Source organism: Neofelis nebulosa, chromosome 5 (assembly GCF_028018385.1).
Source record: "Neofelis nebulosa isolate mNeoNeb1 chromosome 5, mNeoNeb1.pri, whole genome shotgun sequence".
NCBI lineage: Eukaryota > Metazoa > Chordata > Mammalia > Carnivora > Felidae > Neofelis > Neofelis nebulosa.
In genome coordinates, this window is record NC_080786.1 from 36,690,299 (window position 1) to 36,715,995 (window position 25,697).

The 25,697-nt window shown below is 48.0% G+C and overlaps 1 protein-coding gene across 4 annotated transcripts in view; it reads left to right on the forward strand.

The window, feature by feature from the left end:
* The window catches only part of PXYLP1 (2-phosphoxylose phosphatase 1), a 71,975-nt gene that overhangs the window by 33,280 nt on the left and 12,998 nt on the right, over window positions 1-25,697 (forward strand). For 2 of the 4 annotated variants that reach the window (XM_058730052.1, XM_058730053.1), the window contains exons 3-5: window positions 2,758-2,889; window positions 19,510-19,668; window positions 20,518-20,644. In XM_058730052.1, the coding sequence (XP_058586035.1) occupies window positions 2,811-2,889; window positions 19,510-19,668; window positions 20,518-20,644 (365 nt within the window). In that variant the 5' untranslated portion in view covers window positions 2,758-2,810. Of the gene's footprint in view, window positions 1-1,136; window positions 1,209-2,757; window positions 2,890-5,162; window positions 5,297-19,509; window positions 19,669-20,517; window positions 20,645-25,697 lie in introns of those variants that run through there. The other 2 variants (XM_058730054.1, XM_058730055.1) reach the window with 2 other exon arrangements.

Sequence of the window (25,697 nt, forward strand, 5' to 3'; positions counted from 1 at the left end):
ACCTTATAAGAAGGTCATTGATAAAATGGAATAAATTGAATCAGGAATGACTGAGGTAAGGAGAGGGCTTTGAAACCCACAGGCTGTTTAACAAGGAGCTGCCAGCTGTTTTCGAGTATCTAAGAAGCCAGCACATGCCAAGAGTCAACTTGTTCTGTGTTGATCCACAGCTTGCAGCTAGAATCAGTGTGCAGACCTATTGGGAGACACTACAACAAGTAAAAACAAACTGTAGAGGCACAGAGATCTTGTTTGTATCTTGTCGCCATGATTTAATAACGTGTGCTGTTGATTTGGTTTTCTGCCTGCGTATTAGAAGCACACACATCTGCCCTGCAGAGAGTAAAGGAGGTCATGTCAAGGGCCCCACATGGTGGCTGGTCCCCATTGTGCTCTGTGAATGGAAACCTAGGGAATGATGGTTGTGAGCAGTTAGAAGTTCCTCGTTCCAGGGCGCCTGGATGGCTCAGTCCATTAAGCATCTGACTTCGGCTCAGGTCATGATCTCAAGGTTTGTGAGTTCGAGCCCCATGTCGGGCTCACTGCTGCCAGTGCAGAGCCTGCTTCAGCTCCTCTGTCCACCTCTCTCTGCCCCTGCCCCCTCACGTGCTCTCTCTTTTAAAAATAATTTTTTTTTTTAAAGAAGTTCCTGGTCTCTGGGGAAGCAGAGCAAAGTTAGAAGGCTGCCAAGGGGCTCATACCTAGGTTGCAAGGGTGGCTGAGGGAGCATTGTTATTCTGCCCACGTAGGGTATGTTTTGAAAACACTGTGGCCAGTGTTTGTAGGTGAATGTTGTCGCCTTCCATGCTCATCCCCTGGGGAGCTGGGCCAGGCAGTAGAGGCTATCTAGGGTGGAGGGCAGAAACCTTCACTCCGATTTTCCTTAGGTTGTTTTCCTATGGGGAGGTTTACTGTTGAACGATCAGCTGAGCATTACCAAAGACACCCCCCGCGGTCAAGGTGGCCCAGAGCCACCCAGGCTTAACACTTTGTTTCTGGGATTGGGGTTTATCAGCATCAAGGGTTCACCCTCCTTGTTGCCACAGAAAGGAATACCTGTAGTGCTATAGTCCAATGGACCCAGGTTCTGTCTCCTACTGTGACCTCACCCTCCTTGGGGGTTCAGTGCAGAAGTCATTGCCTCTCACCAAGCACAGATTCTGCTGAGCTGCTTTCAGATCCACGCGTGTCTTTTCAGACCCTCTCAGGTAGAGTTTATGAGGAGTTTGAATTTTGGAAACAGAGAACATTTATTTGGGGTCCCAAATACATTAAATCTGGGGTGTGATCAGCCAGGGTAGTATGCTGTTTTAGCCACGATGCTAAACTTGTGAGTCTAATGAGTCCCCTCCAAGGCAGGGAGGGGGTGTCCCCAGGAGGCGTTGCAGGTCATTTTGGGACGCTAGGCACTGGCCCTTGGTTAGGGGTGGTGACTAAAGGGACAGAAGCAGTGCTTATTTGAAGGTCTAAGGTTGGGACCTGTTTGTTAACAGAGATGCTGGTTGTCAAAGTACAGGCTCACTTGTGAGGTGCAAGTGTATTTTTGTTAGTCTTTTAGCAAATGTTCTCTTTTTGTAGAAAGTCTGACAAATCTCTTTAAAGGAGTGGTTCCCAAAATCCCCTGCAGGGCCTTGCTGGGGTTAGGGGCTGGGAGATAAGGGACTCCAGCGCTCTGGATCATACTTCATTCCCTACCAATACACTTTTTTAAAAAAATAGGTGAGATGAGATAAAATTCACATACCATCCAGTTCACCCAGAGTGCACAATTCAATAGCTTTTAGTTTGTGTTATTCGCAAAGGTATGCAACCCTCCCCACATCAGTAAATGAGTTTTGTCTGGTTGCGTCTCTTGGGGCTCTGAAGGAGATTGTATCCGAAAGAGGAAAAGATGCCGCCACTAAGAGAAGGTTTGAAATTTTTGTTGTCCTCTTACTGTACCACGTTGAATCTTTTCTGAGGTGAGTGTGGTTTTCAAGTTCTATCTGGAACCCCAGAGAGAATCAGGAGATAAACTGAATGTCTAAGACTGATGGGTTACCACCTAGAGCCAGCATTCACTTTTCTCACCAGTGCCCATCATTCACCATTTTTTTAACGTCCTTTTGCACTGCTGTGACGTGGTTAGAGGAAATAAGAATGGGTGGAATGGGGCTTTGGGAAGACCAGTGGACGTCGCTGAAATAGGGTCACCGGTCCAGATGCGAAGAGGCCTTTGATTAGCAGATGGAGCTATGAGTGTAGGGACGAGTCCTCTGGCACACTCCAGCCATCCCCAAAGGCATTACTGCGGGACGTGTGACAGTGACTGGCATTCAGGTTAAGGATTACAATTTTAAAAAGACCAGAATCATATTAGCCCAATATTCACCAAAAAAGGTTGAAGATGTACAAGTTGGTTGTCAGCATTGGGTGAGTACATGCTGGTCAGTAAACACTTGTCTGTCTGGCACACTGTAAGTGCTCGATAAATTTCCTTACCTTTTTCTTTGGAAAGGTCATGCTGGAAAGTATCTCATTTTCTTTTGATGTCAGATCAATGAAGCGTTCACGAATTGGTTTCCTCCTCTTAATGTGAAGGGATCATTCTCAGCTGCTCTTACTTGGGGGCAAAGACGTAATCAACAGTGGGCTATTGTTCTCTGACTAGGATTCCCGCTTCCCTGCTGGAGGACTGGGCTAATTGGATTATTTTCAGTTGACAAACTTGGTTTTCCACCTCAGAACACATGTTTATTGCCTCTGTTTTATTCACAGGATGTGTTCCCTATTGGAGGTGAAACCATGAAAGGAAAACAGAACGAATAATAATGCTTTTCCGCAATCGCTTCTTGCTGCTGCTGGCCCTGGCTGCCCTGCTGGCCTTTGTGAGCCTCAGCCTGCAGTTCTGTGAGTATCGCCTGGTGTCACTGGGTCGTGGTAGGGGAGGGGGCTTCATTCTGAAATAGAGGGCCCTTGTGGGGAGCAAACAAGTAGGCCCCAAAGCCTTTGTTTTTCAAATGAACAATGCAGTTTAAAACAACTGAGTCTTTTTATTGTTGGTACTGATGGTGAATGGTTGTGAGTACAAATCCCAAACTGCAGAGCATTGTCCTGAGTGTCTTTTTTGGCCATAAGGAACTAGAGTGCTCACTGGGCCTCATGATACGTTTTTGGCTTTTGCACAGATAACTAAATTGCCCAGTTATTCTGCCTTGGATTCCCAAGGCAGAGACACTGAGTGGCCCGGCTTGAGCAGGGATATTTGGCTGCTGGTTGGTTCTTTGAGCCTCGGGTGTCTGTTTTATGTTCGGTGAACTGTGGGGCTGCCGTTGTTGGAGAGGGTGGGGGAATTAGGTACCAAACTCTGTCTCCTGGGGCAGCAAGGACCATGCATGGGAAGTCTTGTGTGGTGAGGAAGAGCAGGGCCGATGAAGTCAGTCCACGGACCTCACCGCCCAACACTTTGTCCTTCACGGGGAGCCTGTGCTCAGGCTGGGCCCTAAATCTGTGCACCCCACTGCTCCCCAAGAGTGGCCATCCTCTAACAGAGATCCAGCCCTGGCACGTCCTTGGTTGGAACCCCTCAGCTGTGGCCAGTGGTGTCTGGGAGGCTCTTTGCCCTCTAGGCTCCACCTCCACCCGGCGCCCCCCCTGCCCCCCCCCCCCCGCCCTTGATCTCTGTGCTGTAGCAGTGCTGAGTTACTTGGCATTCTCTACATGTTTACTCTGTTCTCTGTGCCCAGATCCCATCAGCCCCTCTGTCTGGAGTGCCATCCTCCTCACCTCCCTCCCATCCTTTTCTCCACATGGTTCATTCAGTCCTTTTCTCCTCTAGGAACTTTCCATAACCCCCTCACCCCTAACTTGGTCTGGTGCTTCTTTGATGCACATCCAGGATGCCCTAAACCTGTTCCCCTCCTTACATTAACCATGTAGTATTCTAATGCTCAGTTCTTGTGTCTCTTCCTTCAACAAGACTGTCTGTTCAGGGGCACCTGGGTGGCTCAGTCGGTTAAGTGTCTGACTCTTGGTTTCGGCTCAGGTCATGATCCCATGGTTTGTGAGTTCGAGGCCCAAGTTGGGCTCTGCACTGACAGCTCAGAGCCTGCTTGGAATTCTCTGTCTCCCTTTCTCTCCACCCCATCCCTGCTTGTGCATGTGTGGTTTTTTTTTTTTTTTTTTTTGGCTTGTTCATAACCTGTGCGTGTTCTCTCTCTGAAAAATAAACTTTAAAATATATATGTATAAAACTCTGTGTTCTCTGAGAGCAGGGAACCATGTCCTGTTTCCCTCTATACCCTAGGAATTGCACTGCCAATGACACAGTAGGTGTTTCATGACTGTTTATTAAACGAATGAATGAGCTACACCTGCTCCAAAAAACAGGCTGATCCTAATTCCCTCTCCTTCTGGTGCTGTGTACTTGAAGCTGACAATGTAAGATACTGGCATTTTTTTTTTTTTAATTTATTTATTTTTGCTGTCACCTGCCTTCCCTCCATTATACCAGCTCACCCTGATGGGTGGGAGACAAGTGGTTGGCACCCATCACTGCCTAGGACGGCTCTGTGAGGAGGTGGCATTTCTGTTGCTGTTTGAATGATGGAAAGAAGAGCAGGTGGTTCAGCAAGTGGGTTGTTCTGAGTGTACTGGGGAACGTGGGACAGACTTGGCACTTGGAATAAGTGGTTTGAAGTGAGGAGGCTTTGAGCAGGTTTCCCTGACACACCTCCATGTGACATACTCCATGCACACGTCCAGTACATGTGACAGGCTATCTCTAATACTAAAGACTATTAAAAATACTCCTTTTATCCTTCCAGGATAGGAAACGAGGTCAAGAGAGGGTGGGCATAGGAAGTTTAAAGATAGTCCAGATGGTTAATGAACCATAACATACGAATCCTTTCTAAAAAGACATGTGCTAGGACCCTCGGCAGTTTAATTGTTCATAACTCGTCATGAAAAATTTTTCCCTCCTTTGGTTGGAGAGGTAGGAGGGTACAATCAACCTTGAGTTTTATTCTGAGAAGCTGACGGGTCCCGAGACATGAATGTGGGTTACTTGTGTTTGCTGCGTTTCTTTTGCATGAGGTGGTTTCCACGTCACTGAATTGGCCAGTGTGTTTTGCTTATATAACTCTTCTGAAAGTACCTTCTGTTTTAGGAGAGCCAATTTTCAGCCATACTTTTTTTTAAGGAAAATTTTGCAGAGTAAATTAGGCTGCCTGGGTTTGAGCTCTTTATTCTTGGCTACATCGGAGTTCGGGAAGATATTAAGATATGGATGTTCTTACTGCTGTTCTACTTCTAGGTAAACTGTAACTTTGGAATTTACCCATTTCTGTGGAAATGGAGTTTAATTGCTTTATTTAATTGCGTCGCGGGTTGCTGGTTATTATGGTGTGAGGAATGGCACTAATTGATAATACGAAGGTATATGTTTGACTAACGCTTGTGTGTTCATTCCTACCCTAAATTATATGGACTTTTTTTCATCATTTCTTTTGACTAATTTTTGAATGCCAAATTAGCACACGTAACTATTTTAGGTAATATTTTTGAGGCAGTCAAACATAACGTAGGTTTTCTCATGCGTTAAGTGAACAGTATGGTTTTATTTGCTTTCTGCAATGATCATGTATTTTGTCTTGTTGATAATTTTCTTTTTCTGGTGTTTTGAATATGGGAAAGTTATGACCTGGGTTACAATTTAAAAATCATGTTGTTTAAATAAGCATTTCTTCCTCTTGGTGCAGAAAGTGGGTCTGTGAACCCGGGTATGTTTATTAAGTGCTTATGTGTGTTGGGCATTTTTCTACAGTGTCGGGGTGGAGGTGGTATGGAAAGGATATAAAAAAGGTTAAGACACAGTTCATAGTTTCTCAGAATATGTTTCTTTTAAATGGCGTTAATGCTAACAGCCTCTAATGAAAATCATTCATTTTGTATTTCCAAGTCCTTGATGCTTTTGAATTTGGAAATAGGGAAATTCTGAAATTCCTGATGTTTGAATTGTAGAAGGGAACAAGTAAGGCATGCCTATCTTTAGTTCTGGTTAAAATGTTTACAAGTGGAAAAATTACTTCTCAAATTAAGGCAGTCCGTTAGTGCAACTGGGCAAGAGGGCCAGGACGTGAAGACTTGTGAATGATTAGTTATTTTCTAATCATTTGTTATGTTAGATTAGATTAGTTAGATTAGTTGTTTCTGCTCTTTGTGCTCTTTTGTAATCGTCCATTTTCTTGCTTCGGCTCAGCCTTTCTTTAATTCTTATTTTATGCTCATTTCACCATGTTCCACCCAGCATTCCCAAGATGGCAGTGTGACAGGAGTGCGCAGGCTCTGGAATGACAGCCTTGGGTTTGAATGCTGCTCTGACACCTACCAGCCGTGTGCCCTTGGGCAAGTTCGACTTCTCAGAGCCTGTGTTTCTTCTGTAAAATGGAATTAATTGCTGCTTTGCAATGCTGGTGTGAGAACAGACACCTTGCAGGGAAACACTTGGCTTATGGAAGCATAGTCAGTGTAAACCTTTTAAGCAATAGCACGGAGTCCCGTTACCACATACCATCTTCAGGAACCAGGGCTCTTGGTGTCCCACAGGCTGCCGAGCCTTGTGACCTTTCAACCACTTGTCAGGGAGGAGGCTTTTGAAATATATCTTACATTTATTTGGTTTTGATTAGACTTCTTTGGCCGAGATAGCAACCAGTCTACGCTGGGCACGTGGCACCTATATCTGGGGGCAATTTTCCTGGGCAGAGCCCCAGTTGACCAGAGCAGATTCTGAAGGAAATTCCGAAGACGGATTAGAGGTTCAGATCCCCAGGCAGAAGAGGGAAAGTTACCTGCAGTCGTGAAAGCCAGGGCTGTCTTCAGTATCTGAAGAACCTTTTCTGCAGGAGTCACACCTGTTCTCTGTTGGCCCAGGTGACCATGGGGACACATTCCAGTTAGGCAGAAGGTGGAACAGCCAAAAGGTCAGTGTCATACAGAGGTGGATGCATAGTGTGCAAATTCTGGAGCATTGCTCTGCAAAGAGGAGAATATTAGGTCATTGGGCCTGATTAAGGTCTCTTAAAGCTTAGAAGTTTCATGAATTTTACCTTTTTTGGTTGATCCAGTGCCATGAGTATGTATAACTTTGTCCTTCGGCAAATGTTCCTTGAGTTTCCACCACTGGTTAGATCCTGGGCCGGTAGCTTAATCCCTCAAAGGCCACAGGAGCCATTTGTCTACTGGAAGAGAATCATGACAGACACTTGGAATACAGATTGCATTGTGCTAACACAGGTAAGAGGCGATACCATGTAAGGTGAGAGGGGGTAAGAACATGGCTAAAGAGTTAGACTGCCTGGATCAAATCACTGTCCTGCCACTTACCAGCTAGGTGATCTCAGCCATATCATTTACCCTCTTCATACCTCAGTTTCCTCATCTGTAGAATAGGGATAACGATGGTTCCTATTTCATAGGGTTAGTAAAGGATTAAGTGAGGTCATGTTTATAAAACACCTAGAACAGTGGCTGGCGCATAGTGATTGGTGTAAGTATGTTTGTTAAATAAAATGGATTAGAGATCATTTATGGCAGAGTGATATGGGAGGATAGAGGACGAGAAGCTAATTTAGACTGGGAGTTCAGGGAAGACTCCCCAGCAGAGGTGACCTCCTTGAGGGATGAGTAGACGTTGGCCGTGAAGGAAGGTGAGAAGAGCATTCCTGCAGATGGAGATGGTGTGCAAAGGCAGTGAGAGAGCAGGACCAGTTTAATCACCTGTGTGTAGCTATTAACGTGGACAAAGGCTGGGGCCACCTCCATCCCCACGTGACGTCCTGGAGGCTGTGGGGAGCCACCGAAGGAGGGAACACACCAGCATATTTATGTCTTGGAAGGACCACAGTCTGGGATAGTGTTTGCCAAGTGTGGTCTCCTGAGCACCTTGAGCAGACTGGACCTGGGGACTTGTAAAGAGTACATATTCCAAAAACAAAAAAAAGGGCACAAAATTCCAAATTTTGACAGGAATGGGACCCAGAAATCTACATTTTTGACAAGTTCCCTGGGTGAGTCTAGTGAGCACAAATTTTGGACACTCCCTGTTTGGAGGCTGATGGAAGCGCGAAGCCGGGAGGCAACTCAGGCCATTTCGCCTCCATAAAAGTCTGAGGGTGGCACCCTGAAGGTGTTGGCCCAGGGAAGAAGAAGCAAAGCCAAAACAGCAGGTGATGGGTTGGTAGAGTGGGTCACGGCGATGGGAGAAGAGGGAAGTCCCCACCAGGACACACGGGAGTCTGCCTGGGGTAGTTCGGTGAATGCCTTATTCACTAATCCATTCATGCGTTCATTCACGTAAACATCTCATCTCCCCCTGGGTTAAGTGTGCCAAAGGCCCATGACATGGCCTGCCCACAACATGGCCTAGGAGGTAACCACGTGGAGCTGATGGCTCCGTGGGACTGAATAAGGCCCAGACAAGTGGACAAGCTGGTCACAGAGCAGGACGGGTAGTTGGGGGGTGTCTCTGAGGTGCATGGAGGTCATTGGAGGTCCCCAAAGGCTGACTAGGTACTACGTGCTGCTGGAAAGTGGATTTCAGGATCTGAGCCTAAGAGAGACTCTGTCCAGACCCCCTGCTGGGGCACTCTGTGTTCACTGTTCCTGAAGCCATGACTTGGAGAGACCAGGTCTCCTGGGGGCATGTAGAAGCCACTCCAGACTGACAGTTTTCTTTGGCCCAACCAATGTTTTCACATGTTTGCTTTTATTTATGAATGTTTTAGAACTTAGGCAGTTTCACCTAAACTTCCAGCCCCTCTTTAAAAAAAAAAAAAAAAAAAAAAAAACACTTTCCAGCAAGCTGAGACCCATGGTCCCTTGCAACGAGAGTAGCTGGAGCAAGCAGCGAGGTAGGGGCCGCACCCCGTGGGGGTGTGCAAGCTCTTCCTTTCTCCACAGTCTCCACTTGCTAAGCCCTGTCACCTTGGAGTTTGTGCCCTGTCACACAGGTAGAGGAAAGAGAGGACAGGGCAAAGATGAAATCTGGGCAGACAGAGGAAGGGAAGCCATGAAGGAGACAGAATGGCAGCAGATGGGGCGCTTGGGTGGCTCAGTCGGTAGAGCATCCAACTTCGGCTTGGGTCACAATCTTGCGGTTTTTGAATTCGAGCCCCGTGTCAGGCTCTGTGCTGATAGCTCAGAGCCTGGAGCCTGTTTCAGATTCTGTGTCTCCCTCTCGCTCTCTGCCCCTCCCCCACTCATGTTTGCTCATGCTTTCTCTCTCTCTCTGTCAAAAAAAATAAATAAACATTAAAAAAAATTAAAAACAAAAAAAAGAACGGCAGCAGAGAGGTGGGGTTCCAAAGCCAAGGGAAACAGGTGGGCAGATGAGGAGCCTCAGCTTAATCACGTGTGTGTGCGAGTGCGCACAGTAGGCACCCCAGCCGAACCGGCTTAGTGTGTGAGTCATTTGTGTGTGCGTAGTATGAGTGGTGGTGTGTACTTGTGTCTTCAGTAGTTTCCCAGGTAGCTTTCTTCCAGCAGGGCCACCATTTTCCCACAGCCTGCAGTCCTCACACCCCCTCCCCTTTTATATGCTACTTTGGATCGATCGTCCTCTGGGAAATGGAATAACCAAGTTTGCTGGAACCGTGTGTAAATTAAAAGAAAATTGCCTCTGAGGAGGAGAGTGAGGAGCCCCCGACAGGTGCCTGGGTATTGTGACATTCGCCTTGATTATTCACACCCCAGCCTCAGCCTGCTCTTTGTAGTTGACTGTTGACATTCACAGCTCCCGCTTTTTTGCACGTACCCTTGAAGGTCTGGGGTAGATAGGGGTAGGGATTTTGCTGAGGCACAAATTTGGATAATAATAGCTGAGAGTGAGCTCCTGGCTGCTGAGCAGGCCTGGCGGCCCTGCCAGCCGACTGGGGGCCTTGTGGTTCCCTGCCCTTCATCCTGAGTCCATTTTATGGAGGAAAGCGTGTCCCCCAGTGGTGTGTGTGAAGTGGGGATTCATGAAGATTTTAGTGTTTTCATGACAAAGATTTGAGGATGCCAAAGGCCTTAGGTGCTATGTACTCTATTTTAAAAGCCACAGTAAGGTTCCTGCTAGGATTTTATTTTGGTGAATTGGAGTCAAAAAGAATGAGGAGTTAAATATGAGGGTTTGCATTTTTATCCTAAGTTCTGTTCATAATATCCCAATCTTGACATTATCACTAAACTTTTACATGCAGTATTTTTAAAATTTCAATCCTTTTTTTGGAGACTTATTTTCTGTTTGGTTTCTGAGAGGTTTAATTTTGTTTTTTCTCTGAATGATTCATATCCAACTACCACATAGAATGAGTTTCCCTTCCTGTCAATACTGTTGAATTGACACACACATGTATTCCCATGTAAAATACCATATGTACTTTTAGTTAATATATTATGGACAACCTTCCAAGTGATTACAGATGGGTGTATATGTAATCATGGTGTAATGGCTGCAGGAGTATTTACCATTGGACACTTCTGCTGCCTTCCCCCTGTGTCTGTTACAAGCAATGCTTTCATAAACATCTTGGAATGCACATTTCCATCCTCTCACCTAATTATTCTTTTTTTAAAATTTTTTTAAGTTTACTTATTTATTTTGAGAGAGAGAGCAAGCAGGGGAGGGGCAGAGAGGGAGAGAGAGAATCCCAAGCAGGCTCCATGCTTTCAGCACAGAGCCCTATGTGGGGCTCAAACTGAACCGCGAGATCATGATTTGAGTCGGACTCTTAACTGACTGAGCCACCCAGGCGCCTCTTGCCTAATTATTTTTAAGAGAAATTCTCTAAGATCAGAAACTAGGAAGGAAGGAGAGAAGGAAGGGAGGAAGAAATGAAAGAGGGAGGGAGGGAGGAAGGGGAAAGAAAGAGAGAAACAACGCCCCCACTCTGGAAATGCCCCCACACACATTAAATATGTCTATTTTTAGCTCATGGAAGGGCCTGCTATGGGATACTCTCACCCCTCCTCCAGTGTAACTACCACGTGAACATGTTCATCGCATAAGACATGTGACGAAAGTGGATTTGGCACACTTAATTTTGACACTTACCTACAGAATTTTTTCACCCATGAGGAAGGGAATCTCATTTTAGAGAAGAGGAGACTATCAGGCTAGCCAGTAAGACTAGAAAACGTTAGCCAAAGTAGCCAGTGAACTTCGGAGCATATCCGAATATGCCAGGACTGTGTGAGGAGAGGAACAAAATAGGAGAGGAAAGCTGCAGGGTGTTTACATTGGAGTAACCGCTGGATGGAGGGGAGCCAAGGACACAGTGCAAGTTTGCCCAGGTGGAGTTTACTCCAACTGCACTGATGAACTTGGGCCCCACTCCCTGTTGGCTTGGCAACAGGGCACCTGCCCCAAGCTGATGACATTAAAAACCCCCAAAACTCAAGAAAGTCCACAGTGGCATGAGATAAGTCATAATCAGAGGTGGAGCCCTGTGATCTTGACGGCAGCTCTGCCCCAGGGGAAGGGGAGGCTGGGTGGTTTAAGAAACTACCAGGAATGAAGTCTTGACAGCAGAATCTGAATCTGGCATATGAGGGTGAAGTCAGGCTGCACCCAGGAAGAACTCTCTGACGGTCTCACTGTCCACACACAGTGCCTCACCCGCCTGGCAGAGCCAGGCTGCCCCCCACCCCGGGGTGGGAGGGACATGGAGTCGGCCATGATGTGTGGCCCCTCTCTGATATGTCTGGCTTGGGCTGCAGCATCAAGTCTTGCGCCCCACCCCCCGCCGCCTCTCTTCCTGTCTTTCCTGTATCATCTGAGGAGCTGGACCCCACTGCCCAGGGGTCTGCCTCTTGGAGAATCTGGAACCCAGACAGAGTTCTGCCTCTTCCCAGCCCCAGGTATCCAGCAGAGGAAGGGCTGGCTGGTCATTCCAGGTACCTGAGGGCACAGGTCCCTCCCTTAGCATTGTCTCTTAGTGAGGGGGGCTTCCCCAAAGCTCTCCCTCACCCCTGGCCATCTCTTCCTAGTGACCCTTCCCACAGACAGACAACCAGCTGCCTTCCTGCGCAGCTGGTTTGTTGGCCTCATTGGGGTTTAGTTTCCCTCTAAAGGTAGATCTTTGAGACAGAAAACTTACTTGTTCCTCTTGAGGGGAAGAGGAAACAATGTCCTTGGGCCTTAGTGACTCTCACCAGAGCAGGGATAGAAGCATGGATTTAACCTCTGGCAGGACATCCAGCCACACATATGTGCTAAAATGTAGGCTGTGGGTTGTTCTAGGTAATAAGATTACGGGTGATTTTCACTTCTGTTTATACCGTAGTGTTGAATGGCTGTTTTAGGATGAACACATGTTTATGTGAGCTGTACAGCTCCTTTTGCATTTTGAAAAAAGAAAAATCTCCTGTCAAGGGTGTTGAACTCAGAAACCTGTTTCCAGGCACCTAGGGTTGTTAGCCTGAGTCTGCAGATGTCCACATTGTCTCGTGTGGTTTCTGGGATCCTTTGAACCCTGTGAACTGCCGGATTCAGAAGCTCGTGTATGCAGTCCTTTCTCAGGGTAGAGGAGCAGTAGCTTTTATCAGATTCTCAAAGGTGAGGCAGAGGGGATTCAGGCTGAGAGATGGTTAAGAGTGGCTGATAGTTATTTTCATATTCTTTCCATATTCTCCCAGTTCTTTCTGGGAGCCTGTCCTTGGATGACTCTCCGATTTCTAGTTTCTGTCATGATTTAGCATCCTTTGTGCTTCTGTCATCTCATCCAAAGGACTCTGTTTGGGCCAAGCCAGTTATCAGTTGCCTCAGAGGAGAGTGAGGTTTCCTGGCCCCTCTGAGAGACCACAGCTGGGCTCACGCTCGGGCCGTAGGGGGAACCACAGTCCTTGTGCTCTGGCAGTCCGTGGACTTAAGGTTCAGTTACCCATGTCAGAGGGAGGTCAGGCAAGGAGGAATTAAGAGCTTGGGAACAGTCTATGACAATACCTCCAGCCTGATCTGATGTGAGTCCCAATCCCATGAGCTACACCTGCTGTGGTTTACTGGCTCCCTGAATGGGACCAGGCTTATCACTGGGACAAAAGCACTTACTAGATTCCTACCTAAAGGTGGTTCACCATGAGACAACAAGAATGAGGAATGAAGAATGGTTAAGAATGAGGAGAACAGGAAAGGTTGGTTATATTGCAGCCCAAACTGGATAGGTCGGAAAGGACAGATTTCAGCTATTTGATCAATCTTGTCCATGTAAAATCCAGTCCCTCAAAGTAAATGTGGACTTGATTTTCACCTTGCTTGATTTCTACTCCTGCCTTTAAAAGTAAATGGCCAAAGGCAGATAACCGAACTGGTCTTTGGTTGTGGTTCTGTCTTATATTTGAGAATTACATATAGATATTTATATATTCAGTGCTGGGTAGAGGCACAATGGGCCTTTAGGACAATTTAGTGGATTGGGGAGCACTGAGGGAATTGTGGAAATTGCCTGTGGAGCAAATCATTATTTTCTGGCAGGCCAGTGAAGGGGAGAAAATTCAAGAGCCTTTGGATGATTGGGGAGTACAAGGACCAGGGGTATTTTAGCTTGTAAGAAGGTACCACCTTGGGGGCATATGGCTGGCTCAGTTGGTAGAGCATGCAATTCATGATGTTGGGGTCGTGAGTTTGAGCCTCACTTTGGGCATGGAGCTTACTTTAAAAAAAAAAAAAAAAGGTGTCATCTTGGATATGCTGGATGTATTTAAAGGAGTCAGAAAAGCTCCTAAAATTGAGTAGTCGAGAGGAGAAGGGAGACTGGTTCATTGTGCTCATGTGAAAGGTGTGGACACAGAGGGTCTGTATTGCTTCCAGATCCTGAGTTAAAGAGAGCACCTTTTAAGAGCCTGGAAGTAGCCAGAATAATCATTTCAAGGGGCCAGACATGCAAATAACACTTCTTATCCCTTACCACACTGCAGGCACTATATGGTGTTCCACAGGCGAGGTCTTCAGTCATCCGTGCCACCACTGTGGTAGGGATGCCATTATCTTAATTTTACAGGTGAGGGGAATAAAACATAGTGAGGCAGGAACGTTTGCCCAAAGTCACGCGGCTAGGAAGTAACAAAATTGGGACTTGAACCCAGGTTTGTGACTCAGTGGCCCCCAGTCCCGTACCACCTGTCTGCAGTCAGAACCATGGGCAGCAAGGATGACTGAGGACAGACTTCAGTGGCCCTGGAAAGGAGGAGCCCCACAAAAGAGGTGACTGCAGTCCCCTAGGGAGATGACCAGCCCAGGGCTGATGGTGAGGCAGGCCCTGGAGCTAGGAGGGTAAAAAGGAGATGGAGGGGCCACTCTTTTGGCCCGATGAGGTTCTCTGCCGCTGCAGTCCGTGGTGTAACTCAGGCAGCTGAGCCACTGGTGGAGAGGTGAGCCAGCACTTCAGTCCTGCTGTGCTTCGGTCCACGCGGACACCTCTGGGTCTGTGACACCTGGGCCTTGGACCTTCCAGGTGCCCGTGTAACGAGAGGAAGAGCTGACAAATAAATGACACAAGCACAGGGACAGTAGGGGACATCTTACAGCCCAGGGCCTAGGGTAGGGATGGCAGGAGGCCACCTGAGTCCTTGTGAAACTGCTCCTTTCATGTGAGGAAGCCTTTCTTTCCTGGAAAGGGCCCTTATTGGCACAGTTGGCTAGACTCAGGTCCCTATCCCTGGACCCCAGTCAGCTTGACAAGGGCGGAGCCCTGGAGGAGCAGCATGACAGCCCCCCATCAGGCCACAGGGTTGGCATGGGGGGGGGGTGCCACTCCACAGAAGGGAGGGACAGGAGGTGATCTGGCTCAGGAACACGGGTGCGGAGGGGAGGCACAGTACTCAGTCAAGTCAGATTTGAAGCACCTGTAAAGGGCTTGCATACAGGGGGTTAAGGCCAGACCTTGTGGGAAAAGGCCAAGTGTACAGGTAGATTTTTATTCTCTGCCCTGGGCCAGAGCCCTGATATGGGGAGATGAGCTAGAGACCGTGGGCATTGGCTTGGTGCCCTCAAGGAAGGACACTAGCCTGTCCGTATGGAAGTCAGAGTGACTCCCAGGTAATGAGCTGGCAGCAGACATCTGTCTGTGAGACTACCTGCTGATCCTGTGGATCACTGAAGTTGTCAAAGTAACTGAAGCGGCCTGAGGCCCAAGGCCAGACAGGGGCTTACAGCCTAGGGGCCTGTGCTGGTAAGTAATGATCTGATCCTGACCCTGGGCCCTTATATCTCTTTTCTCTGCCCAGTGAGACACTTCATCAAAAGCAGAGAGCACAGTCCCTGGCTCAGAGCAGTCCTCCAGCTCAGCAAGCCATTTATGGAGGGCCTGCCCTGTGCTGGTCCGATGGGCAGTATTATAAACGGGAAAAAGACATAGGTCTAACCCTCAAGATGTTTGGGGTGGCAGGTTGACAAACTGTGGACAGCCCTGCTTATGGGTACTGTGGTGCGAGCCAAGATGGCAGCAAGAACCAGGTGGGCCCATGGAAGAGGGATGTCGGGGTGGGATTCCTGGAGGGGTGACCCTGGGATCCTTATGGAGTTGGCCAGATTTGGGGGGCAGCGGTGAGATGAGGGTAATTAGATGTAAAGGGGGGAGTGTGGTTGAGAAACACCTGTGGTAGTGGGGACAGCTCTGAGCAGTTCAGGACAGTGAGAACCAGGTTAGGGGCGAGTATGCAGGAGGGTGGATCTGGGGGAGATGTCTCACCCCAGGCTTCTGTGCATCAGAACCTCCCCAACATGTCTAGTGTGTGGAGGACCCGTCAAAGGGCCCCATGTGGCCTGGCCCTGCATTCTGATGATTCAGGAAGGTGTAAACAGCACAGGGTGCTATCAGAAGCTAGTGAGTGAGGTTGACAGGCCCAGATGTCAGAGGAAGAAGCAGCAGATACAGTCTTTCTGGATGAAAGGTCTGTGATTTTTACCCAGTCTTTCAAACCACTGCTTCCCGGGGTTATGAATGAGTCATTTGAACCCAGCTACTATGGTTCCTTCTTATTCCATGGGCTGCTTAGTAAAAATACCACAAACGGGGTAGCTTTTAAACAACAGAAATGTATTACTTTCAGTTCTGGAGACTGGGAAGTCCAAGACCAAAGCACCAGCAGATTCAGCGTCTGTCAAGACCCGCCTCTTAGAAGGCATCTTTTCTCTGCAATCTCATACGGTAGAGGGGCAGGGTCGGGGTTACTCTTTGGGGTCTCATTTATAAGGATGCTAATCCCATTTGACCTAATTATCTCCCAAAGGCCTCACCTCTAGATATCATCACACTGGGGGTTAGGATTTCAACATGCAAATTTTAAGGGGACACAGACATTCAGTATATAGCAGTTCCCAAGTGGTAGCCCCCATAGGCCTTACCCCATGTGCTTACAGATAAAGTAGCAAACTGTGGGGACTCTGGGGTGCCCAGGGACCAATGGCCCCCAGTCTCTGTGTCACTTCTACCATCATGTGTCCTTAGCTTCACCTGTCTCTGACCCAGACTCCAAGGGAGTGTGCCCACAGGCAGGGTTAAGAAGCCAGAATCTGGCACCGTTCCGTAAAAGATCAGAGTTAAGGATTGAGGGCTGCCGCACGGCCAGAATTGCTGGGTCATTAAGATGCTGCCCTCAGACATATACTTTTCTCATTCGCTTGCTCTGGCACAAATTCCCCCAGAGTAAATTACCTCCAGACACCCGAGCTGTGTGTTAGCAGTTCTGGCCCCTTCCAGGTGCGGGGAAGAACGTTGCTGTAGGACCAAAGAGCTAATTTTGAATTGGGGAAGAGCCAACTCTGTAGCTCTGTGATTGTTGTTTTATTGTTGTTTTAGTACAAGTAATACAAGTAATGAATGAAAATATGCTAATAACTATGCTGATACTATTCTGCTAATAGTGTATCAAGACATTATAGCAGGATACGTATATGTCTATATATATCGGATATGTATAACATATGCTTGCTGTAAGTATGTGTGTGTGAAATACATAAAACAATATGGAAATGTATGGAAAAACAAGTAAAAATACTTCTTCACACCCCATACCCCTGTTCCCCAGAAAAAACCACTGCTGTGTTGTCAGGATGTCCTTATAGACATTTTTTATGCACTTACATAATATGCTTGTAGATTCATACATTTATGGGGTTTTTTTTTCTTATCTAGTGACTTGGTTTATTCACTTCACTTCATTTACCTTTGATTTTTTTCCATTCTGTTTAGTCATGGCAGAATATTCCCCAATATGGATGCAGCATTCTGTTCTGTTCATGATGGATATTTAGTTGATTTCCCTTTTTTGTTATTACAAACAGCACTGTGGTGAATTTCCGTGGCCATACCTGTTTGTGATTCGAATTGATACCTCTGTTGAGTAGCTTCCAAGTTGTAGAATAATGGGATCAGGGATAAAGCACATAGAACATTCTGGTGAATGCTGCCAAATTCTTCCAAAGGTTCCAGTTTCCACTGCCACCTGCAGCACGTGGAAGGCAGCTTCACACCCGTGCGGGTACTGACAGGATTATTAAAACGTGATATTCTAGTCTGTTGGCAGGGTGTCACATCCTGTTGTTTTATTTTGTATTTAAGTATGAATAATGTTGAACATCTTTTCATATGCTTATTGCCATTGGTATTTATTTTTCTGTACTTGGCCCACTTATATCCCTTGCTGATTTTATGGTTGCAGGAGCTCGTATGCATTTTGGATATTAATAATTTGTCTGTTAGGCATGTTGCATATATGTTCCTTTCCTTTTGTTTATAACATCGGTTTGCCAAAGGGAAGTCTAAAGTATTTATTTAGAAGAATTTGTAGGGGCTCCTGGGTAGCTCAGTCCTTTCTGCATCCGACTTCAGCTCAGGTCATGATCTTGCAGTTCATGAGTTCATGAGTTTGAGCCCCACATCAGGCTGACAGCTCAAAGCCTGGAGCCTGCCTCGGATTCGGGGTCTCCTCCTCTCTCTGCCCCTCTCCCTCCCCCTCTCCCTTCTTCTCCCCCTCCCTCCCGCCCTCTCTCTCTCTCTGTCTCAAAAATAAATAAATTTTAAAAGAAAAAGAATTTTTAGAGTAAATTAGGGAATTTAAATGGATTTAGATTGGTGATTGGGTCCTGTTTTAGCTATTGTTCAAATGTATGTATGTATATTATGGTGGTGATTAATAAACCTCTTAGAAATGGTGCATGGGCACACCTATTTCTGTGCATTTTCTCAGTGGGTGGATGCTAAAAATGCCACTATCATTGTATAGAGAGTTCCAGAAAATCTGTGATGCTGCAGAGAGGTTCCCCATACACGGAAAGGTTGGAGACCATTGTCCCAGAAGATGGACTTAATCCGCTTATAAGTAGTTCATAAAAGTCTGTTAATCAGGACTCATTTGATTGAAAGTGTCGAAAACCCAACTCAAAATAGCTTAAGCAAGAAGAGTTATGTAAGATGTATATATAACTGGGACCTCTAAGAGAGGTTCTGCCTTCATCCACATCATCCAGGGTCTCAAAGGATGGATATCCTCAGGTCTCCCTCCCTTCCTCCCTCTCCTCTCTCTCTGTCTCTCTCTCAGTCTCTGCATTTGTTGGTCTGGTTGTCTGTACTTAGTATCATTAGCTTCTACAGCAAGCAGAGGCTGTCTGAGGATGGATAGGTGGTTGGGCAGGCCCAGGTTTCCATTCTTAGAGATCATCATACAAAAGAGACCCTTTTCTAGTGTTTGCACAGCATCTCTGCCAAGGAAAAGGAGACGAATTGCCCCATGACTGTCCTCGTTGACTCAGTCACATGTCCACCCCAGCCAAGGGTCAGAGACACTGTGATTGACAGTTCAGCCACAACCAGGAGAGGAAGGAGCAGTTCATCAGCAGAAAGGGGGATGCTAGCTGGACAGACTGCAGGACCCATGTATGACCTACAGAAGATTGGTAGGGAGAACCTGGCCTGGAGGCAGAGGAGTGAGCTTGAGATGCGGTTCCATCCACCACATATGCCTTAGGCAGCTGCCTCAGTCTCCCCCTGGGCTCTAGGCTCTCTTCTCTATAAAGTGGACTTGTGAGGATTAATGAGTGATGTCTGGATCAGGCTCTTGGGAACCTCGAAGTGCAAAGCAGGTGATATCAAATGAGATCTGTCAGACAACACATCTCGCACTTTGTAGGCACTCCATAGGTGATGGTTTTCCTCCCTGGTATTTCCTAGAATTCAGAGGGTGTTAGGAATGAAGCATTCAGTTTGCATGAAGTTCTTCCTTTACCACCGTGAGTGAGGCGCCTTTCTCTGGGGTGGCCCACCCGTGGTTGCACAGGTAATTATTGGTCAGAAAAAGATAATGGCATTAAGAAAGAGGCAGGGCACATTTCCTGATGAGAAGCTGACTTCTTGCTGGACTAAAGTCCACCCTAATACTGTGGGAGAGAATAGTCGCTCAGTGAGAATCTAGCCACACCCTGGGCCCCTCCAGCCGTCCTGGTGCCTCCTGTGACTGCACGTGCCATGACCTGCCTTGCCTTCCTTGCAGTCCACCTGACCCCCGTCTCCACAGCTAAGAATGGAGTGAGTAGCAAGAGTCGAAAGAGAATCATGCCTGACCCAGTGACCGAGCCTCCCGTGATGGACCCCATTTACGAAGCTCTTTTGTACTGCAACATCCCCAGTGTGGCTGAGCGCAGCATGGAAGGTAGGCCTGCCTGTGCCGCCTAACTTGATACCCAGCACCCCTCTGGGAATTAGTTCTTCAAGCAGCATAGCGCCACGGTACGGAGCCAGACGGCCTGGACTCAAATCCTGCGGTTGCCACTAGGTCGTGCCCTTGAATGAGTTCCCAAGTTAGCTTCCTCCTCTGCTGAATGGGGGTAACCAGCAGTACCTACTCACAGGGCTGCCCGAGGCCTGAAGTAACTGTTTTGAACAGCACGTGGCTCAGGATAAGCCCTCTGCAAGTGTTTGCCATCATGGTTTTCGGTGAGACACCAGAGATGGAAAGGTGGGCTTGGCGGGCTCTAGGGCATCACCCCCCCAGCTCCCCTCTTTTCCAGTAAGCTCTCTCAGGGCTTAGGAAATCCACAGGATGCTGGATGCTCTGTTGGTGCATTGTAGTAAACGTGCAGGAAACTATGATTTCTGTGTTGAGTTTTGCTTTTTTGAAAGTGTATCAAAGAATGATGTTGAATATTTTTCTCAGTTTGTGACCTGATTTGTTTCGTGGAGGTTTAAAGCAGAAGTCATCGTTTCCAGTACTTCTGTGGGCCTCCCCCTAGTCTGTGGATGTGAGGGAGGCCCCACGAATCGACATGCCCCCATTTCACTGGTCTCCAGCCCCCAGCCACACCCCCAGAGGCTCCCCGTTACTTCTGGAGGCCTGAGACATGTATAACCAGCCCTGTCATGTTCCTCCGCCTGCCTTGTGAGCCACCCCCACCCCCCAGCATGGCACCCTCTTACCATGGTCATCCCTCCCCACTTCTGCAGAGTGGAAAAGATCCACACTTCCTGCGCATTAACCAGGACACATGCTCCTCTCCCACAGGTCACGCCCCGCATCATTTTAAGCTGGTCTCCGTGCATGTGTTCATTCGACACGGGGACAGGTACCCGCTGTATGTCATTCCCAAAACGAAGCGACCAGAAATTGACTGCACTCTGCTGGCTAACAGGTAAATTGCACATTTTCTAAAAGTCATTTTCAAGAATCTGTTCCCTCCGTCTCAGTCACAGTGCTGACTGGAGAATGACACAGGCCAGGAGTAACCTACACTCGCTGAGCACAGACCATTCGCCAGGAGCCTGATCTTTAGAACAATCCTGAGTGTTAATTGCCATTTCAGAGTTGCGAAGGAGGAGGCCCAGAGAAGCAAGGACACCTGTGTAAGGCCACACACAGCAGATAAGTTGAGATTTGGGTCCAGGCCTGTGTGAGGTCTGCTCTCCTCACCTGTGCTCTTCAGTTTGAGGAAAAGCTGGGACACAGTGCAGTGAACACTGGGCTGGATGCCTTCAGGCTCAGCTGTTCTCTTTGGGGGCAGCAGGTAAGTCCCTTAGTCTCTGAGCCTCCCCCTCCCGTCTCTGCAATGAGAATGACCGTGCTAACCATGCAGGGTCTGGGTGAGGAATGAAGTTAAATAACAGAGGGGAATGTGCATTACCAGCTGCAGAGCCATATAAATGTAAGATATACTTCAACCATTTAATTGTTCGTGGGAATAGAGACAGCACGTTCTTGATTGAGAACCCTTAGGGTAAAAAATAATTCAACAGAGAGTGGAAATTTTGAGTATAAAAATAGCACAGCTCTAGGAGTGCCTGGGTGGCTCAGTCAGTTAAGCATCTGACTTCGGCTCAGGTCACAATCTCACAGATCCTGAGTTCGAGCCCCGCATCGGGCTCTGTGCTGACAGCTCAGAGCCTGGAGCCTGCTTTGGATTCTGTGTCTCCCTCTCTCTGTTTCCCTGCCCTCCCCCACTCATGCTCGGTCTCTCTGTCTCTCAAAAGTAAATAAAACATTAAAAAAAAAATGTTTAAATGTTAAAAAAAAGAAAATGGCAGAGCTCTAAAATGAAATGACGAGAGGCACCTGGGCAGCTCAGTCAGTTGCGTGTCCGACTTCAGCTCAGGTCATAATCTCATGGCTCATGAGTTCGAACCCCACATCAGGCTTACTGCTGTCAGCACGGATCCTGCTTTGGGTCTTCTGTCCCACCCCCGCCCTTTCCCTGCTTTCACTCACTCTCTCTCTCTCTCTCTCTCTCTCTCCCTCTCTCTCTCTCTCTCTCTCTCTCTCTCTCTCAAAAATAAATAAAACATTAAAAAAATTTTTTTTTAATGAAATGACGAGCCAGGCCTCTGCAAATGTGTCTGGGGGCACACCACATGGCTTGAGATTTACTGAACGAGCAGAGGAGATGGAGGGCAGTGCCCAGTGGGGAAGACGTTATTTGGATGGAATGCTTCTGGGTGCCAGCCTGCCTCGGGCAGGGCTGCTCTGGCAGAACCATGGGTTGCCTGTCTGCAGCCAGGCCTGTTCTTTCTAGTGGATGGCGGTGTGGAGCCAGGGGTTTCAGGTTAACTATTTGCGCCTCCAGGCTTCTCACTGTCCAAGATCATGGGGAAGAGGGAGTGAACCATTCGATGTAAACACATCATGAAATACCGTATGACTATAGGCTTCCATGCACTTTCTCCTTTCCTGCTGGAGGTCACAAAGCTCACAGCCTGGGCGCTTGTGTCATCTGTTGTGTGTTTAGCAAGCATGGGTGCAGGTCCCAGTGTCCCGTGAGTTGGTAGAGCCCCAGGGTTGAGGCTGGCCCCTGTCAGAAGGCCATGCAGTCACTGGCTTTCTTCCCCCAGTCTCTAGCCTTCTGTGCCGACCCTTCCCCTGGGGTCTTCTGTACTGCTCTACCCACCTTTTGCCGGCCCCCCACCCCTGCAAGCCTGTGTACCTGCTGTTTAGCTTGCTTGCCCCGTCCCTGTGTGACCCACTCCTACAGCTCCTCAGGAGCTCCCCTGAGAAGCTGCCTCCTCTGTGAAACCTCTGCTGGTGTGTGAGGACGGGTTTCTGGTTGTATTGGGCACTGCCACTGCCTCACTTAAACTGAGAAGAGGGATGTATAGGAAGGGTCTCAAAGCAAAATATTTAATGACCAGACCTAAACTGGCCTTAGGACTAGGGCAAAGGTAGAGGCCACTTGCTGTGCCGGGTGTTAACCCTTTGGTTTCTGGATTGGGGGATTGGCTGGAGGAATAGGGTGAGGTGCAGGGAGGACAGCTCAGAGAAGGGGCTTTTCTCCACTGGCACAGACTTTGGATATCTGCCCTTTGAACTGCCCAGGAATGGACAGGAAAAGACCTCTGAGTTGGGCAACCTCAGGGCAGCCTCAGGGAGTTTGTGGACAGTTCCACGCTTCTACCCTGGTGACTCCCGGCTTCTGCTCCTCTTTTTCTGTCTGGGCTTCACATTCCCAGATGTGAGAATTTCAGTGGCTTGGCTCAGACCAGGAGTCTGTCCCCAGACCAGTCAGCTAGTGCTGCAGGGTCCCTGAGTACCTCAAGGCTCTGGAGGCTACCCTTGCTGTTCCTGGAGAAGGTACCCATTGGGCATAGCCCCCTGGCAGTGGGCAGGGCCTCCCCTTTGCCCCTACATGCTTCGCAGCCTGTCTTCCGGCATGATTATCTGTGCCCTTCCCACATCACTGGCTCCTTAAGGGCATTGGGTCTTGCTCCTTCCTGTATCGTTGGTGCCCAGTCTGAGCCTGGTATAAAGTAGGTGGACTAGGTTGGTTGCTGAGTGAATTCAGGACCTTGGTGAGAATCACAAGTCATAATTGCTAATCAAGTGCCTCAATTGATTTCAGCCTCTGCCCTGGAATCCTCTGAGGACTTTGTGACCTTTTGGTTGTAGGGAAAATCACTTCACCTCTGTGAGCCTCAGTATTCTGTCCTGGCACATGGGGACAATAGTCCATCCTTGAATAGTCCATCCTCATGAAGTCTGACTAAGCACTGAGCTGGTCATACTGAGAGGTTTACAAACGATGATGTTTCATTTACTGCAGCAGCCTGCAGGCCTTCTGGGGCCCGGCCTCTTTCCCACTCTGAGTGGTCATGGTCATGAGGCCAGGCCAGGTCCCAAGGTCCCTCATTCTGTCATAGCCAGGACAGGGCCCTCTGACAGGCCATTTCTGGAGCTCCCATTTGAGAGACGCTATTCTGGGGACCAGCTGCCCTGGCTGCTTCTGCCCTCATTTTCTCTGGCCTTAATCTTTTGGCCTACTTTTATTGAACATTCTGTATCTTTAAGAGCTGCTTTAAGTCTTTTGTGGAAAGAGGGTGGAGTATGCATGTTTAATTAAATAATGTCATTTCATTAATTCTACTTTTAAAAACATGAAGTTGACTTGTCATTATAAATACCCACTTGGGGAGCCTGGGTGGCTCTGTCAGTTGAGCATCCGACTGGCTCAGGTCATGATCTCACGGTTTGTGAGTTCGGGCCTCGCATCGGGCTGGCTGCTATCAGCCTATCAGCACAGGGTCCACTTTGGATCGTCTGTCCTCCTCTCTCTCTGCCCCTCCCCCGTTCACACTCTTTCCTTCTCTCTCTCTCTCTCTCTCTCTCTCTCTCAAAAAAGAAATACAATATTTAAAAAAATTATAAATACCCACTTAGAGTAAGAGTGAGCAGGACTCCCAGTGACAGAGACCCACTTTGAGCCTCTGAATCCCCTGAGACTGTGGGGTCTGGGTCACCAGTTGTGCCTGTGCCTTCCCAGGTGCTAGTTCAGCTTCAAGAATCATTAATTTTTATGGCATCTTAAAGGCGGTAGATCCTGGACTGTGTCTGCTACTTCAGTCTAGTGACAGGGTTTATCGGGGCCAGCAGGCAGGCTTGCGGTGAGCTGAGTAATCAGTGCCAATGTTGGTGCAAGGGAGCAGCCCCGTGTTTCCCTTCACGGTGACACATTCCATGGCTCTCCCGAGTCTTTGTAGTGGAAGCTGCCTCTTCACGAATGCCCTGTGCCTCATGACAAAGGTGCTGTTGTAACCCTCATAGGACAAGATTTAGCCAGCAATAAGGTTGTTAGCCATACATGTGCCATGTGTATTAAATGCTTTTTTTCTGCACTGAAGAATATGAATCAGATACTGTTTTCTATATTCAAGGAAGAAAAGAATATTCAATTCAACCAGTATTCAACACGTTATTTTATTATTTTTTTAAATTGTATTTATTTATTTTGAGAGACAGAGAGAGTGCACGCAGGGGAGGAGCAGAGAAAGAGAGGGAGAGAGAATCCCAAGCAGGCTGCATGCTGTCAGTGCAGAGCCCGACCTGGGATTCGATCCCCCAAACCGTGAGATCGTGACCTGAGCTGAAACCAAGGGTCAGATGCTTAACCGATGGAGCCACCCAGGTGCCCCATTACATTTTATTTGAAAACATGTATTATGTGTCAGGTACTATGTCATGTAACAGGAGGTGACATGTGGGCAGGCACCTAAATAAGATGAAGGAGCCAGCCCTGTGCAGATCTGGGGGAATGGTGTTCCAGAAAGACAGAACAGCAAGTGCAAAGAGCCTGAGGCTGGAGGGGCTGCACATGTAGGAGAACAGTAAGACCAGTTATGTGGCTGGACTGGAAGACTAATGGGAGAGCGGGCTTCTAAAGATTCATGGAAGAGAGGCTGCTCCTGCCCCAGGGGGCCCACTCCCCTCTGAGAGACAGATCTGATGCCTAGCACATGGTGAGCCCTCGGGGAATGGTGGCCAGCATGAATGGTGACAGCAACGGCAAAGGTATTAGAGACAAAGAGGAAAACGTAGAAGCAGTAGTTTTGGAACCATATTTAGGGGCACGAACCACTAGAGGGCAGCCTGACCCAGCTTGCGGCAGAGGGAGAGGTGGGATGCCAGGTCAGGGAAGGCCACCAAGAGAAAGGGACCTCAAGGGTGTGCAGGAACAAGTCAGGTGGCAGATGATGATAAATGATACCTGGGGCGGTGAAACCTGTGCAAAGGTGGGGGGAGGTGGACAGCTCAGCCCACAGGCTGGAGTGGAGAGGTAGCGAAGGACTAGGTTATCTGACACTTTGAATGCCCAGCTAAGGATTGTGGACACCAGGCACGAAGGCAGTGAGGGAGCTGGGAAATGGAGGGATGAAATTATGAAGATCTCTGGCCGCCATGATGTGGAGGATGGATTAGACGCCGGC